The 16,965-nt window shown below is 49.9% G+C and overlaps 1 protein-coding gene across 4 annotated transcripts; it reads right to left on the reverse strand.

Moving 5' to 3' along the window:
* Nucleotides 1-1,723: 1,723 nt before the first annotated feature.
* On the reverse strand, nt 1,724-16,810 carry PDCD6 (programmed cell death 6). 4 transcript variants are annotated; one of them, XM_081303486.1, is made up of 6 exons: nt 16,288-16,530; nt 15,579-15,640; nt 11,884-11,928; nt 9,567-9,719; nt 4,935-5,044; nt 1,724-2,279 (listed from the first exon to the last, which is right to left on the reverse strand). In XM_081303486.1, the coding sequence occupies exons 1-6, from the start codon at nt 16,386-16,388 to the stop codon at nt 2,181-2,183; spliced, it is 570 nt and encodes a 189-aa protein (XP_081159612.1). In that variant the 5' UTR covers nt 16,389-16,530; the 3' UTR covers nt 1,724-2,180. The 4 variants fall into 4 exon arrangements, with proteins under 4 accessions (XP_081159612.1, XP_081159611.1, XP_081159610.1 ...); XM_081303485.1 differs by having other exon boundaries at nt 9,561-9,719; nt 16,288-16,528; XM_081303484.1 differs by lacking the exon at nt 15,579-15,640 and having other exon boundaries at nt 16,288-16,810.
* Between the last annotated feature and the right edge of the window lie 155 nt (nt 16,811-16,965).

Here is a 16,965-nt window from a genome sequence, read left to right on the forward strand (position 1 = left end):
GGCAAGGATCCCCTTACCAACCCGCCCACCAGGCAAGGTCTGCCTCTCAGAGGCACAAGGGGCAGCCTCCTGAGCCTCTGAGGAATCAGACACCAGTCAGATAATGTCACATGCACTGGCACATGAGAGCCAACGTGAACTCATGAGCTGCACTTAATGTTGAGAAGCCAGGAGTGTGGCTGGCCCTTGACCTTCGTGTCGTCAGGCCACATAGGGTAAAGGGTCCCTGATGACAAACTCTGACCTTGCTACTCACCCTCCAGGCAGCAGGGAGGCCCCTGGTTGTCAGAGGATGTGGAAGCTCGAAGAATCTGGCATGAGCCCACGGCAGGGAGACAGGATCCCTCATCTCCCCTTTCTGACCCCGGTTCCCCTCCCTGCACCTGCTAACACCACCTCTATCTGGATAGTGGGCTCCAGGGGTGACCAGGTGACGGCACAGGAGGGGCAGCCTGAGCTTTATGTGGACTGCTTCGGGCCCTCTGAAGTTTGGTGGGAACTCCAGGGTGGAGAGTGGTTTGTTTCTTCATTTCTGTGCTCAGACAAGGTGCCAACCATGCACACATCATCCATGTCATCCATGGCAGGGGGGTGTCTGGTCTTGAGGACACGGAAGAGGACTTGCTGCAGGTCTCAGCAGGCCTGGCCTCTCCAGGCCAGTGCCTTGTCCATTACTGTCCCTGGCTCACTCCGTCCATCCACACTCATGCCATCCTGACGACCAGTTGAGTGGACAACAGGAGAGCGAGCTGCCTAGAGCGTCCTGGCCACATCCCATAGCCACCCTGGCACTGGGGGATGCTAACAGCCCTCAGCCTCTGCAGCTGCTGTGAACACCCTCCCAGCAGCTGGCAGGTCCTCTGTGGCATGACCATACTGCCCCCACGTGGCCCAAGGCTGTAGGTATCCCACTGGCTGTGAGGGTGCTGCAGGAGGTGGCCAGCGATGCATTTTACTGGGCGCGTTTCCCAGGTGTCCTGGTTCTTACTGCTCAGACCCCACCAGGAGCCTGCTCAGGGGTATGCAGAGGGTGGGTGGGGCTGGGGGCCCTACGGCACTTCAGGTAAGCTCTGTAAGCCCCTGCCTTCCCAGGACTTCCAGGGAACAGTGGTAGATGCCGCACCTCAGTTCCCAGGCCACTTGCCACCATCTCCACTGGCTGAACATTCTACCCCAGCCATTCTGAATTCCTGAAAGTAGTATGACATTCTCAGGTGTGCAGCACAGGGACTCTCGGGTGTGTGGTGGAGCTGTACTCTGGCGTAAGAGCAGGGAGATGAGGCCGAGTAGGCTGATCTTGGGGCCTGTGGGGCTGAGACGAGGGAGCACCCTCCACAGGCTCCTCCAGTAGCAAGGCAGTAGGGCTGGGACCCTGGAGGAAGTGGAGAGACTGGGGCTTTAACTAGATGGTAGTCAGGTGCCCATGAAACAAAGAAGGGGGCAATGCACACTGAACTCATGGGTCTGAGGTGTGAAAGTTGACCTCACTGGACCAGGGTGGGGTCAGCTGCTGGTCTGGGTCACAGCTTGTCAACGTCCAGTTGGCATGGGGCTGCTGGGAATGGCCTCACCTCTGTGGGACACCTCGTCTCCCTGTCTCATGCCTGTCCTGCTGGTCCCATCAGATGCAGCTTCAGGCACGTGAGTGTGTCTAGGATGATGGATGCTGGGGATGAGGGCACATTTGTTCCCTGTTTGATGAGGAGCTACAAGTAGGCCTTGAGTCTGTACCTTTACTTTATTGCTTATGTTGCCTGTTCCAATGAATACAATAAACTCCTTTTAGAAAAGTAAGGCACGTGAAAGCCTCTGTGCAAGTTCATTTCACTTAAAAATTCTATTGGCTGATAAAAGCATTTCCACTACAGAACTGGAGATCGAGGAAAGTACATGATGCATTTTGGGAGCAGAATACCTGAACCATTATTAGGTTTCGCCTCATGGCACAATTAGCAGGCCAGCAAACCCAGTGTTTCTTATGTTGACATGGTGGCTGCTACGACTGCAAAGCCGTAGTCAGCTTATCCACATATGTACAGCCAGGTCCCCAAGTGTTAACTACACAAGATCCGACGGAAGAACAGCATCTAACTGCATCTGGGTCCCCATTTGTTACAGGGAAGGAATTTGGCATTTTCAGTCTTTTCTCATATGATGTGCTGCTGTCCACAAGGCGTGCATTATACAATGCTGAAGACCATGGAGAGATACTGCTCATAGGACACCTGAATCCAGCCATCTTGATCCGTGTCGTAACGTCTGAATATGTCCGTCAACCTCTGGGAAAAGAACAGGCATTTAGAGCTTGGTGTGTGCTGAACAGAAGGACAAAATGGGACATCTGGAAACACAACCTCAGAATCACATGTCCCTCATCCCTGAGAGGGACATGGGTGATGGACACCCATGCCAGAGGCACAGGTAGAAGCAGCCTCAGCACTGTCTAGGGGGCAGTGGAGCCTGAGGACATGGGATGAAGGGTAGGGCAGGCCTGGCCCCACTAGACTCCAAATGGGTACTTCCTCCCACTCTGGGTCATGGGCTTGTCAAAGTTCAGAAGCATCCCCATGGGTGGCTCCTCCCAAGGGCTCATCTTGGTGGTGAACTGGGCCAGGGAAGACAGTCCTAACACGGGCTCTTACCCTGGAAACCAAGCCCAGCAGGAGACGGCCAGCCCCTCTAGCCCCCCCCCCCCCACATCCTGCTTGACTTGCCCCTGCCCTCCAACAGCCCGAGGGCCCAGGCCAGCCAGAAGCTGAGGGACAACCGCTCAACCCTGAAGAGAGGCTGAGAGTGCCACTCCAGAGGTGGACTCAGCAGCCCCGACACACTCTAAAGAATGCCAAGGACAAGACAAACCAGCACAAGGGAATTCTGTATGACAAAAGAACCCGACAACCCCAGCACCCTGAGGGTCAGCCACGTCTGCCAGTCCTATCTCCAGGACACCAACTGCGAGTTCCTATGTGAGAACTGCTAGCACAACACAAGTGACAGTCATGCACTACCAGGTGGTTCCAGTCAACATGTGCAACATGTGGCCAGGGCCACGCTGCTTTGGTTCTTTTCTGTTCTGTGGCCCTAAGAACTGAACCCAGGGCTGCACACATGCTAGGCGAATACTCTAATGCGAAGCATGTCCCAGTCCTTATTTTATTTTGAGACTGGGCCTTGCTAAGTTGCCAGGCTGGCCTTGAACTTGTGGTCTTCCTGCCACAGTCCTCCGAGTTGGTAACAGGTACAATTTGGACCCAGTGTCTCACAAAGGTCCATGTGTTGAAGACTTGATCCCCAGGCATGGCAAGACGGGGAGGTGATGGAACCTTCAGGAGATAGGGCCCAGTGGGAGGAAATGGGTTGATTGGGGGTGTCCCCTTGCAGGGGACATGGGGATACCAGTCCTGCCTTCCCTTGCATTCACTTCACAGCCATCACAAGATAATTCCTCTGCCATGCACTCTTGCCTCCCCATAGTCCCAAAAGCAGATAAGGCCTGAGTCCTCCAAAACTATAAGCAAAAACAAACCTTTCCTCTTAAGTGGGTTTATCTCAGATATTTGTTACATAAAAGAAAGCTGACTGCCACAGTGGCTAACCTACCTAGCCTAGGTGTGCAGCAGGCTCTGCCCTCCCAATGGTGTGTTGCTCAGAACATGTCTCTCTGTTTCATGATGTTTGTCAGTACAAGAGAACACCAGCAACAGCTAACTCTGACTGAACAATGGGAAGCCTGGGCCTGTAACTGAGAGGCAGAGCACCTCCTAGCATGTTTCAGGCCCTGGGTTCCATCCCAGCACTGCCCAACAAAACAAAATGCAAAAAACACAGGTAATTTTCCTTTTAATTTTATTTGTATTTTAAGATTTCTGTAAGTTTTCATGTTGTATTTTTTTAAATTAATTTTCAAAAAACTCTTTTTTTGCAGTGCTGGGGATAAAACCCAGGGCCTTATGCATGCTGGGCAAGCACTCCACCACTGTGCTATATCCCCAGCCCTCAAAAGCCTTAAAAAAAAAAAAAAAAAAAAAAAAAAAAAAAAAAAAAAAAAAGCAGATGAAGGAAATCATTCTGATAAAATTTTTACTTATGGGACATGGCTTTTGCTTTTAGATTCTCCCCTTCTAACATTCCAGGGCGAGTGTTGACCCAGAACTGACAACATCCCCTAGAGCTACAGGACACGGGTCTGGGGGCAGAGAACTCCTAGTGGGCCAGGGTCCTAGCGGGACCCCTGTTGCTGAGAACCCAAAGGAGACCTTCACCAAGGCAGCAGAAGGGCCAGATGTTGACTTACAGAACAAATTAAAACCCTGACCCCATAGCACTTCAGAGAGTCCAAAAGGACAGCTCACATTGCACCTCTTTCTTGGATGTTCAGAGGACATGGGAAGCACAACCCAACATCAGGGAACACTGAGCAGCAGGCAAAGGCAAGGCTTTCCCCCTCCAAGACCAGAGGTATGAGAGCCGGCAGACCTTTCTCCAACCCTCAGTGAGAACCTGTTAAAGAACCTGGAGGCTGTGCTTAGCTGACCAAAGGCAACACACTTTAACTGATCTATCATTTAATGGGAAAAAAAATTAAGAACAATTACCAAAATTCTACATTATGTCTAAAACCCCAATGCCATCAATGCCTCTCAATGATTCCAGAGTCAGCAAGGAGTGCCCTCAGTCTGGACTCCAACTGGGGGAAGAGGGAAAGAGGACTGAAATGGAGTTCATCAAATTCCATGCATGAGTGATTTTGTCAAAATGAACCCAACTACTATAAATAAATATGATGCTTAAAAAAAATTTTAAAAACTCCCAAAACAAAAAAGCAAAAAGAAACTCCTATACATGCCTTATACATTTCACGTAAGGCCGAGTATCCTGCTCTGGTGTGAACCCTTCCCTGCTCCTGCCCAGCCACCACAGAGCCACTCTGTCACCTGTAAGACAATGCAGCCCTGGATGAAGTCATCAAAGGCAATCTGCCCTCGTCCTTGTCTGTCAAATTTCCGAATGAGGATGTCGTGGAACTGGTCAGAGAGCCGGTAGCCTGGGAGAGGAAAGGTCAGAGTCAAGATGGGCAGATGAGGTGGGAGGAATGCACCAATGCTCATGCACCCTGCCTACTCGCCAGCCTCCCCACAGCAAAAACTGCCACTCCATTCAATGCACTCTGAGAGCTGAAAGACACTGCCTGACCAATCATTCCAAAACTCGTTTAGTTTCCAGGACTACGATGTGATTTACCTAGAGACCAGTGCTCTCTCCCTGTAGGACAACCTATTGTTCTCCTGAGCACAAGCATCTGCTGGCTAACTGCACCCTCCCCACAGGGCAGCCAGGCATGGCAACCCGAGCCCCTGGAGCACCTCACTAGTCTGCCAATCTATCGAAGCCCCGAAGGACGTGCTGCCCTGGCTGCTTATTACCAGAGAGTGCTCCGAGAGCTAAAATACCACAGAGGTTCCAGTGAAACAAATGAAGACATGAGGAAAGGGGAATGACAGGGCACATGACATCAGGGAACTGAGGACACAAGGAAAGTCGGCCTCACCAAGTTCAGAATCCCCAGGGTCACTGAGCCCTGACTCCTCTCCAATTTACTGAGCACGTTTGGAGAAGGTCTCCGGTAGAGAGAGGGTCTGAAGGAGAGTGGAGGAGCCAGATGTAGACGGAGGCACAGGAGGACACAGCTCACATGCTTCCTTCTTTACCCCCTTCTACCTGCAGCTCACCTGATTCCTTCCCTCACCCCCCACTACCTGTGTGGCCATGGTATCCTTACTGATTCAGGAGACAAGATCCAGGTGCCAATATATTTTTACCGGTTTTCAGTCTTGTTGGGGTCTTTGCAAGGATATGCACACCTATTGTCTGATTGAATCTCACAGTTAATTACCTGTATGAACACCTATTCATCATTTTACTATAAAGACTCAAAACACACAAACATGTTCATAGTACCTTCCAGAGCACTCAGGGGGAGCTGGGATTTAAGTACAGGACCACTAAATGAGTCCCTGCAGGTTGAGTGGGACCCTCAACTGTAATCAGAAGAGAGCAAGTAGGGAACAGTTGCACTCATCTCCTTACAGCTATCAAGTACCTGGCAGGTGAGGCAGCACCCTGGCTGAGCCCTGACCTGATGAGGATGGAGCCTGGAACACGGCCACAGGGCACTGCAGATCCAGGGTGTGGATGGGGTGACAAGAGCCATTGCTGATTTCCTGCCAGGGCTGGGGAAGGCCAAGGAGATGGGAACAAAGATACAGAATTTCCAGTCTGAACATTGAATTTCCAGAAACAACTCCACAGATCCTGGAATCAACGCCAGGTCTCTGGCACTCTTGCAGGGAAAGCAAGAACAGAGAAAGATGGGAAAAGCAAGCAATGAACAGAAAGACCAGGAAAACAGGCTCAACTGGAGGACAAACCTGGTTGTGTGGGAGCCAGGAGGCACTCTGCACATGGCCACAACCCAGTCAGGCCTGGCCAGCAAGACGTGGGGGCAAGGGCCACCTTGCAGACCCAGCTGCCCACCTGGGGAGTACCTTCTCTCCACAGGATGAGGGCTGACTCTGGAAATACTGCTCTTGAACCAAACAGCTCTGACTGCAACATACATCATCCATTCCAGTTCCAGCTAAGCTGCCCCCACCCAAAAGGGCAAGGTCACTGAGGCCTCCCAGCCTATGAGAAGCAGCAGGAGGACAATTCCATACCAATGGGGCACACCGCTGGGAAGTCTGGACCCTCTCTGGACAGACTGGGTGAAGTAGGGGCTGCAGGGTCTGAGGGAGGCAGTCCTTCTCCCCTCTGCCACGCCCACTCTCCTAGAGCCCCCAAGGCAATAGTGGCCTCCTGTGTCTACTTCCAAACAGCCTCTGGTGATGCAACAGCCCAGGAACTCACATGAGGAAGATACCATCAGAAACTGCCCAGTGGACACTCCTGGTCCAGGCCATGCAGCCTGTGGGTCAGATGGTCAGCACCAGTCCAGAGTCCCCTGCCCATCATGAGCCCCACCACCAGGAATAGCGTGGCACCACTGCAGTCACCACATGACCCAGGAGAAACTGGACAGACAGCAGTGATCACCAGTGGACAAGGAAACAGGAGGAGAGTTAGACCATCAGTGGCCTGTACGGCACCAACCAGACAACGCCACGAGAAAGGAGATGGGGCTGCTGGTCAGGCACAACGGTCATAAAAACGCTGTTAACCTCGTAAGGTGAACTGCTCACACTGACCTCCTAGGCAGGTATCCACCTAATCCAGCTGCAGAACGAGGGATGCAGGGGACACGAGCCTTGAACTTGCTCAGAAAGCTTCAGCCACAAAGGGGAGGAGCAAATGTAGAGAAAAGATTGAAAATGAGTGACGGAAAAGTGGAGGTGGATTATATTCCACAGTTTTCATTATAAAAAACTAAACTGCAGAAGTTGCCAGAGGCAGGGTGGGGGAGGGGAGCCCAGGGGAATCCTGGGGGAGCAGGGGTTCTGAATGCACTGCCCACCAGAAGGGACAGCTTAACGTAGGTAAGCCAAACTTCAAGTCAGCAACAATCACGTTGCACCTGAAGAGCCTGCCAGCAGCCACGCTGGGGAAGGTGTCATGCCCACACCTGGCCATGTTAACAAGTTTAAATACACAGTGAAAGGGTCATCAGATCCACTGAGTGGTCCTACCAGAGTCACACAATGCCACCTGGGCTGGTCTGAGACGCCCACTGTTGAGCTGCTCTGTTACCTGAGAGCAACACACCCATTATCAGGAGTCAAAACAGAGCAGGAATTTTTGCTTCTAAGGCCAAATCTTAACAGTTACAACCAAAAATCTTCCAAAGTAACTGACCTCCTAGGCAGGTATCCACCTACTCCAGCTGCAGAACGAGGGATGCAGGGGACATGAGCCTCAGACTTGTGCAAACAAGATGACCATGTTCCTTTCCATGGAAGACAAGAGGGGACAACCCTGGAAAACCAGAAACCAAACAAGAAGAAATCTGGCAAGACCACCAGAGAGGTACTACACAAGACACTGCTCCTCCAGAAAGCACCCGGGAAGCCAGAGGACTCTGGGTCTGCCTCTGAGGCAGCCTGTGCTCCTGACCAGCCACACCCTCACCACGACTACAGAAACAGAGGTTCTAAAGCATCCTTGGCTTGAACAGGTCACAGAGAGTCTGAGAGGCTGAGGAGCACCATCCACATCAATGTCTCCACTGAGTTCCAATGACCCAGTGGTCACTGTGCTAAGCACAAGCTCCAAGGCCTCTAGATGTGGGGCAGGCTGACATTCTGTGGTACTGAGACTGCACATGGGCCCAGCTTTGTCCCCAGCGCCATGTGGCACTTGCCCCACTGGGCTGTACTGGGCCTCCTGTGCCTTCACTGGCGCTCTCTAAGCCATGCGGCCATTCTGCCTGGAGACCCTTCTTCCACCATGCCAGGAGACAGGCCAGCCAGGACCTCACCAGGCCCCCCATACAAAGATGCAACAAGATTGTGTGTATTCCAAATTCTAACTCACACCGAGTTGTCCTGTCCAAATCCTGCCTCACAACCGGTGAGTTCTCAATATCTTTCCTAAAATCAGCCCTGTGGACAAGTTCATGAGGTGAGAAGGGAGAGGAGGAGGAGATGGCCATGAGCCACATGCTGGGAGAAGAAGTGGGGCGAGGTGCAAGAGCCATGTTAGCAACCACAGGAAATACCAAACTTGAGCATCACAAGACTCCAACAGCACAGCACTGTGGACTGTGGTCTAATCTTTCATATTTTTCCTAAAGAGCACTTGTAAGCAACTTTTCAGTAAGCACAGAAGAGTTTGGTAACACAGACCAGATGATGACAGCACTAAGCAAAATTGCTCTAGATGAGTCTAGGTGGAACTATGAGCAGCCGCGGGCTGGTCCCAAACAGCTTGTTGTTTTCTTTGTAAGTAAAAATCACAGCTTCCTTTCAGGCCCAAGATCAGTTCTGGAACCCTTGGGTGAGCTCTGGACAAGTACTCTGAACACTCAAGAGAAGCATGGCATGCTGTCACATACCTGCACACAACAGGAGTATGCACATGTGGACACATGCCACATAGACACACAGAGCGTTTGAGAATGGGCACGTGCTCTCTCTCTCCATTGAGGCACAGTTTGGAAGGACTGAGAGTTAGAGCTGATAACTTACAGAATTGCCTCTTAGGGTCATTTTATCACTGTGTGTTTTGATGCATCAGGAAGCATAAACTGTCCCACACCACTTTATCACTTCCACTTGAAATTGTTTCAAAAGCCCCATTCTCAATTTTGTTCATCAAATCACCCCATAGGAAAAAAACTGAAGGTTTGCATAGCCCTTATCTCATTTTGGATGAAAAACTGAACAAAAGACTACATGTCAAACATATACAATAAATAGTATCAAAATATGACACTGTACAATGTAACATAAACAGAAATTTCACATGGAATGGGTTAAAAATCTGTAAGTTGAACAAAGTAAAATAAAATTCAGGGGCTCCTAGGTTCCAAAATGAAATATGCTACACAATCAAGACAAGTGAATTACCAAAACCTGAGAGTGCTTGCTTGAGCTCGTTCTTGTCGATCATTCCAGAGTTGTCCCTGTCATAGGTGCGGAAGACATTCTGCCAGTCTGTGATGTACTTCCACACGCCTGTGAATTCGCTGAAGTTCACGCCAGCCTTGTTCTCCCGGTCAAACATAGCTAAGGCAGAGGGACAGAGTATCAGTGCTGAGACAGAGGAACGGTGTCAGGCAGGTCTCTGAGCTGTCCTTCAGAACGCCAGCGTGGTGCCAGCCTGCAGATCACAGTGTGCTAGCTCACAAACAGGACTTGGCTGAATGGGGCCCTGCCTGGTGGAGGCCTAGGGGACAGTCACCCAGCCCTGGTCCCAGAATAATAATACGCAGACACAGCTGTGTGGCAGACCGTGGGTGGAATCACAGTAAAAGTCAAAACAACACTTTCCACTGAAGTAGGCTCTGGAAAGCAGACTCTCTGCTTGTGCTCGCCTCACCTGAGGTCACCAAGGTGCAGAGGCCCAGGAGCCCCTGCTCCTGACTCCCAGTCCCAGGAGAGAGTAAACTCTGCCACCCCTCAGGAGCTAGAAACAGTCCTCCAGGGACAAGGGGAATCTATTCTAGTTAAAAAGAGACCTAGCCTACTCTCCCATTAGGATTTAATTTTTTAAAAAAATAAGTCCACATTTTTCATTAAAAAAAAAAAAAAATCAGTGTAATTCCAGGTCCAGATAATAAGAATCATTGAATACAATTACATGTTACTGCAAAATGGCTACAAATAAAACAAGTCAGTCTGAAGTGCTGCTGTAGAGAAAATGATAAAATTGCCTGTTGTTTTAGGAGACTAAGGCCAGACTATAGGAAGAATGCTCCTGGATCATATAGAAGTCCATTCCAGGTCAGTAGCACATCCCATCATCAAAGAACATGTGAGGACTGAGCATTCAGATTCCTCCACACAGCGCAGAAGCACGTTTGTAACGATGGGCTGTTTTTAACATCACGGCCTCAAGCGTGGACTGTACAGAGGTGTGGTATCGACATGCTGGTGAGTGCCACTCCAGCCTGCTTCTGTACCTGGGCAATGCCAATGAAAGCCACCCAGCTGAAGCTGAGCAGAACAGCAGCTTCCAGGCCAGCCTCTGGCAGGGAAGTGCACATGCCCCATCCCCTGCTCCTTCGACATCTTTCCTGGTACGGAAGGCTGTATCCCTGCCAGCACATCCGTGTGTTACCTCAATGTCTTTACCTATAGCAAGATGCAGTGCCTGTGGCTTACACCACACACCCTGCAATACAGCACTAAGCTCACAGACAGAGAGGAACCCAGAAGGAGAGGCACAGGACCCAAGGTTCCATGTCAAAGGCAACCAGGAAGGGAACTACATCTTTGGAAGAGTAGGATAGAGAAAAAAATCATCTCTCAGAACAGGAAATCCTCCAGAAACTGGTGGAACAGTGAACTTTCCCTGAGACTATGTGACAGTGAACCCTTCCCTCTTGGATCTGGAGCTCAAGTTCTGTAGCAAGGGAGACTCAAACTGAGAAACCCACACCCTGGCTGCAGAAATATGAATTTTTTCCTGGAGGATGAATTCCCAGATCAAGCCTGGTTTGCACACATTGAGTTCAGCCACACACGAACCCACAAAGCAAATAAAAATACTAAAATACTAAGGAAATTAGCCATGCATGAGGTTCAGCAGGAATAACAGTCAGACATGGATCACCTTCTCGAGGATTCAGGAGTGTCAGGAACACATGGTGAAGCAGACAAGTTTAACAAGTAACCCCCTCTCACAGTGCTGGGGACTGAACCCAGGGCCTTGAGCATGCCAAGTAAGTATTCTACCACTGAGCTTCACCCCCAACCCTTTTTATAGTTAAGCCCAGTCTTGCAAACTTGTCCAGGCTGGCCTCAAACTTGCAATCCTCCTGCTTCAGTCTCTTGAGCAGCTGGAGTTATAGATGTGTGCTACCATGCCTGGCAAATACTTAATTCTCCAATAAAAACATTTATTTAAAATGTAAGAGACCATAACATACAATATTCAAAGAAATAAAAAAGAGAATCATAAAAACCAGCAATAAGAGACTATCAAAATTAACTATTAATAACTATATAATAACTTTAAAAATTCTATACAATACTACCTTTAGAATTCAAAAATTGAAAATGCCAGTTAAACTGTAAATTAAAACTAAAAACTGTGAAAGCTGTATACACAGAGGTGAGAAGTCCAGAGGCAGGATGTGGCACACAAGGGCCAGCACCTCCTGAGTAGACTCCAGAAAGCACAAACTTATCTAGGCAGTTCCCAGGGGAGCTTGTCTGCAATACTTACAGATGATTGACCTGACAGTCACTGGGTTAAACGGGGTCCATGTGCCTGCAAACAAACATAGCAACAATTAAACCAGTGCCTTCCCCCTACCCCTAAAGAGGTTCTCAGCAAGGGCCTGGCTTCAGGAGCACCATAAGATCTTCCCGTTGTCACAACTAGGAGGAGCCTAAGCACTGAGTGGGCAATATCCCATGTCCTGCCAGACATGCAAACTATTTATGACCACCAAGCTGGACGCTAACTCTCTGAAGTTCTGGCTGAGAGTGTTTCTGGGGATCATAGACACAGCTGACCAACTCTCTAAGACAAGACACATGGTCACAGCTTCTTACAGAGGAGACACAGTAAAAGCAGCAAGGGAAAAGTGGATGGGAAACCAGATGTGAGCCTCCAGAGTCTAGCCAGAGCCTGCTCAACTGCACTGAGAGAGTGTGAGAGCTACCACAGGGCCACTGTGAGAGCTACCACAGGGCCACTGTCAAAAACACTATCCAGGGCACTTGATCTTTCTCCAAGGAGACAGAATTAACAAGTAGTTCCATTATGATCTACTTGGAAATCTGCAAAGAGATTGCCTTAAATATAGGACAATAATTAATTCTGACCATCCTGGATGAGTCTAAAAGAGAAAATCCCATTAAAAAATCTTATACCCAGATATATTTGAATACATGAATAGGCCTCCACACACTGGGTTACAGAATAAGGTCCTTGGGTAAATATTTGAGTAGAAAAACTGGTGGTAAAAAACATGAAAATTCTGTTCAACATGAACAGAACATACTCCTGAGGGTTCAGGGCTTATCTGGGGCCAGTCACTGAGCTCCATTTGCCTAGAGACAAAAGCAGGTGTTTGCCACAAATCGCAACCTGGTACAAATCACCCAGGCCAAGAGGCACAGCTCAGTTCACAGATCTTGGCGAGACAAAGCACTCTTCCCAAACATTCTAGGAGCTCAGTTCCCAGGAGACAGATGAGGGCCAGTCACCCAACAGGCTCTTCTTAGGAACATGGGTAGCCTGTCTGCTGAGCTGACCCTACCTACCCAGGGATCAAAGCACAGGTAGGCCTCTGTTCCATCACCCATGAAATGGGACCTCTGTTGGAGAAGAACGGTGATGTGAATGGATAATTATTCTATAGGAAATTGCTGCTTGTATGGTCTAAATTATCTCAATTCTTTTAGGATGAATTAGAAAGCTATTTGGTAAAATATCCTTAAAAGAAGGTAAGTTTTTTTTTTTCCAAGTAGTTAAAAAGTGCTCCTTCAAATTATAACAATGGCATATTAAGGCAAACTTACTTCAAAAGCACAAAAAAATGGGCTTGAGAAAAATTCATTTCTCATTATCCCAAAAAATAATGTGGAAATAAAAAATAAAAAACACATAGTACCCTCAGGACAGTCTGCGGCAAGCTGTTTCACAGGGCCAGAGAACACCTGCTCTGTGCTGCTGCATGCCCCATGGCCACAGCCCTCCCTGCGGTAGCCCTTGCAGCAGCTCTGTTGTCCAGCACCACTGGAGCTGGCTCCTAAGCCAATAGTGACAGCAGAGACACAGCCACTGTCCTGTGGTGGCACCCATCGACACTCCAGCTGGCCCTCGTCTCCAAGCATGAGGGAGGCACTTTGACAGTATTTCCTCGATCTGCTCTCCCAGAGGCTGTGAGGACACTGACGCTGGCAGGTTAGACACTTGTTCAACTCCACACTACTGAAACAGGGAGAGCAGGACGTGGATCCTGGCAGCACCAGGGCCCAACTGAGCCCTCCAGGGCAGACAGGCTGTCCTGCTAGTGAGGGTGAACAACACCTGTGAAAGGTTCACACAAGACACAAGATCTAAACTGATCTTGTATCTTGGTCAGTACTCTGGAACAGACAAACAAAGAGACACAAAAGAGACCATAAACCTTTACCAGTCCTGGTAAAGAGGCCACAAAAAGTGTCGTCTCTGATGCACGCCTCAATAGGGCTCATATGGCCTTCCGCCACACATGCACAGCATGATGTGAAGAAAACCATCCATTCCTCACTTGGAAAGTCTGAGGCCAAGATGTGCTAAAGTGTGGCCTGCTAGATAGCAGATGCTCTTGAGGCCTTTCTAGTAGTAACCCTGCCTTGCTTCTCCTCAGAGTAGAAGGAGCACTGGAGACATCAAGCACAGTTGAAAGGGGTTAACGATGACCAGAGAAGAGGAAAAATCAATAAGCACAATAGTCAGGGCAGAGATAATGCAATCCGGCTGCCCAAACAATCTAAATAAACGTGTGTGAAATGATAACCTAGTGCCTGAGGTCCACATAGGCTGGATGCAGGGGAATGGTGTCTATGGTATCTGCCATTCTGAGGTAAGTGTGTCATGCTGAAACCCATGTTCTCAGAAATGAACACTAAATACCGGACACATGCCAGTGGCAAGAACTTCTCCTCAAGGCTGCCAGGCAGTGTCCAGCAGCCTAGTGTTGCCCACTCCCTCATCCAACCAACTACAACACTGAAGTGCTTCCTACTAACAAAGCCAGACCTTTTGACATTTTTGTCACACCTTAAAACTGTTCCTTTACCCAGCTTAAATTATATGCCTCTGGAAAGACAAGTGTGTTAGTTACCAGTGACCAAAACACCTACCAGGAAGAACAACTTAGGGTAGGAAAGGTTTATTTTGGCTGAAAGTTTCAGAGGTTTATAATCCATGGTTGACTGACTCCATTGCTATGGGTCTGAGATGAGGCAGAGTATCATGTGAAAATGCATGGTGGAGGAAAGCCGCCAGCTCATAGCAGAGGGGAAGCAAAGAGAGATAGGAAAGGGTCAGGGACAGATATGGGGAAGGGCATAACACCAGCACCCTATTTCCTTCAGCTACACCCCACCTGCCTATAGTTTTTACCATCACCCAGGAATCCATTCCAATTATTAATTCATCACATGGATTAATGCATTGATGAGGTCACAGCCTTCATGATCCAATCATTGCACCTCTGAACATATGCTGCACTAACACATGAGCTTTTGGGGGACATTCCAAATCTAAACCATAACAGCAAGCCTTAACTATATTAATCAGAAAAGTTGGCTGTATCTGAGGAATTATGAAAGGCATTTAACAAAGAAAAATGCCTCCAAAGCTACCACACTTCAGTCATCAAGAATGACTCCACAGAGTTCCCAACACACCCTATACAAGGGCCACCATCCTCCCAGCCCCTAAATGCATAGTATTCCCCAAACAGTTAAGAACATCTGTCATGATTCTGCTGCCAGTACCTCCAATTTCTTCACTTCCCAATTTGGGCCTAGAGTTTCAGCAGTTCATAAGTAAAAGTGCTATGTAGACCATCTCCAAATTCTTCAATAATTACCTAGTACTCCCGATGACCCTTTCCAGAGGAGTCACTAAGATTCTGAGAACATTCAAGGACCTTCAAGACACCTGAAGGATTTCTGTTGCACAAAGCTACACTTCCCACCCCTCACTCAGAAAGCCTGTCTCTATGCTCCCCTGCATCAACTCGGTGGTGTGCGGAGCAGAAGCGGTGATAAAAACCAGGAAGCCACCAACTGGCAAGTCAGAAACACCTCTTCCATGTATAGGTTATAGTAATTCAGTCTGAATGACTCCTCTGTACTTGGAAAAATAAATTCCAGAAGGGAAATTGCTTACTGTGAGAGGATCAGGCTTCGACTCACCATTGGATAGCGCCTGCTGAAGCTCACTGTCCGATATCACCCCACTCCTGTCTTTATCAACTCTACAAAATCAAGAAGACCAGGAAAGTTGGTGATGAAATGTGCAGGAAAAGCAAAATATGGCAGAAACAAACTATCTGTCCCATTACCTTACATTAGTTCTGGGACATTCCTCAGATAGACCTTTCACTTGGCTGTCAGAATGTCACATACCACATGCCCGCGGGGGATTAAGAAATCTTCCCCAAGACCCTAAGGGTCAGGCCTCCGGTCTGAATTCACACCTGCACCAGTTTGTCTTTCACAAACGCTGAAAGATTCTCTGGGGCAGTCAAATCATTCCTAGGCCATGAGTCACTCGAATTACGGTCATTTGTTCAAAAGGACAACTGGGACTTAGGACGCTGCCAACCGTCACCTGCTCCAGGGACGCAGGTCTACCTGCCCTTGCTGGGCTGCTACCCTCTTCCACAGCGCAGGGTCTGGCCTGTTACTGCCTTCCTCGAACCGAGCAGCAGCCGCCCTGCGCCCTCTGCTCTGCATCTCGTGACGGGCCCAGCGCACCCGGAGGGGCGAGGAGGGAGAGGGGCCGGGGAGGACGGCGAAGGAGGAGGGGGTGACAGGAGAGGAGTCCGGGTAGGTCGAGGGAGGAGGGCGAGGAAGGTGAGGGAGGAGGCTGAAGAAAGAAGCCCGGGCGGCCCCGTCTCACCGCTGGAAGACGTTCCACAGGAAGCTCTGGTCCGGCAACGCCGCGCCCGCAGCTGGGCCCGGGCCGGAACCCGGGCCAGGGCGATAGGAGTAGGCGGCCATGGACCCTGGAACCGGCGGCAACGCGGCAAGACTCGGGCGGCTCCACTTCCGCCTCTGCTGGGGGCGGAGCCTGGCGCCCACGCCGCGCACGACACTTCCGGGAGTGCCGGAAGTGTCGTTCCTCGGGTCATGTGTCCCAACGCGACCAATCCTTCGCGACCCCGTTGCCAGGCAACGCCGGGGCGTCCGCCCAGCCGGACCCGGGCTTCCGGGTCGCGCTCGGACCCGGGATGGGAAGTGATGGCCAAGGGCTTCTGTTGAGTTGATGACATCACGTTGAGAGAGAGAAAAGGGTGAACGCGACAACCAAGGACGCCAACGCTGGAAGCTCAGGAGGGAAGGATACAAATTTCCACGTACTCGCGCTTTTCAGTTCCACCGCCCCCTTCCGGAGGTTGGTGAAGCGTGCGCCTCCGCCTTGGCACGGGTGACTTCAGCTAGCCGGAAAGGCAGCGGAGGAGCCCGGGGTCTCCAAGGTAAGAGCATCAAGGTCTCCCTTGACCCGCACCTCCTAGACTGCGTCCTTAAACACAAAACAAGGGGCCTTCTCTCTGGGCGCTAATTCTGCAGTGCAGCT

Source organism: Spermophilus citellus, assembly GCF_964194105.1.
Source record: "Spermophilus citellus genome assembly, chromosome: 1".
Classification (NCBI taxonomy): domain Eukaryota; kingdom Metazoa; phylum Chordata; class Mammalia; order Rodentia; family Sciuridae; genus Spermophilus; species Spermophilus citellus.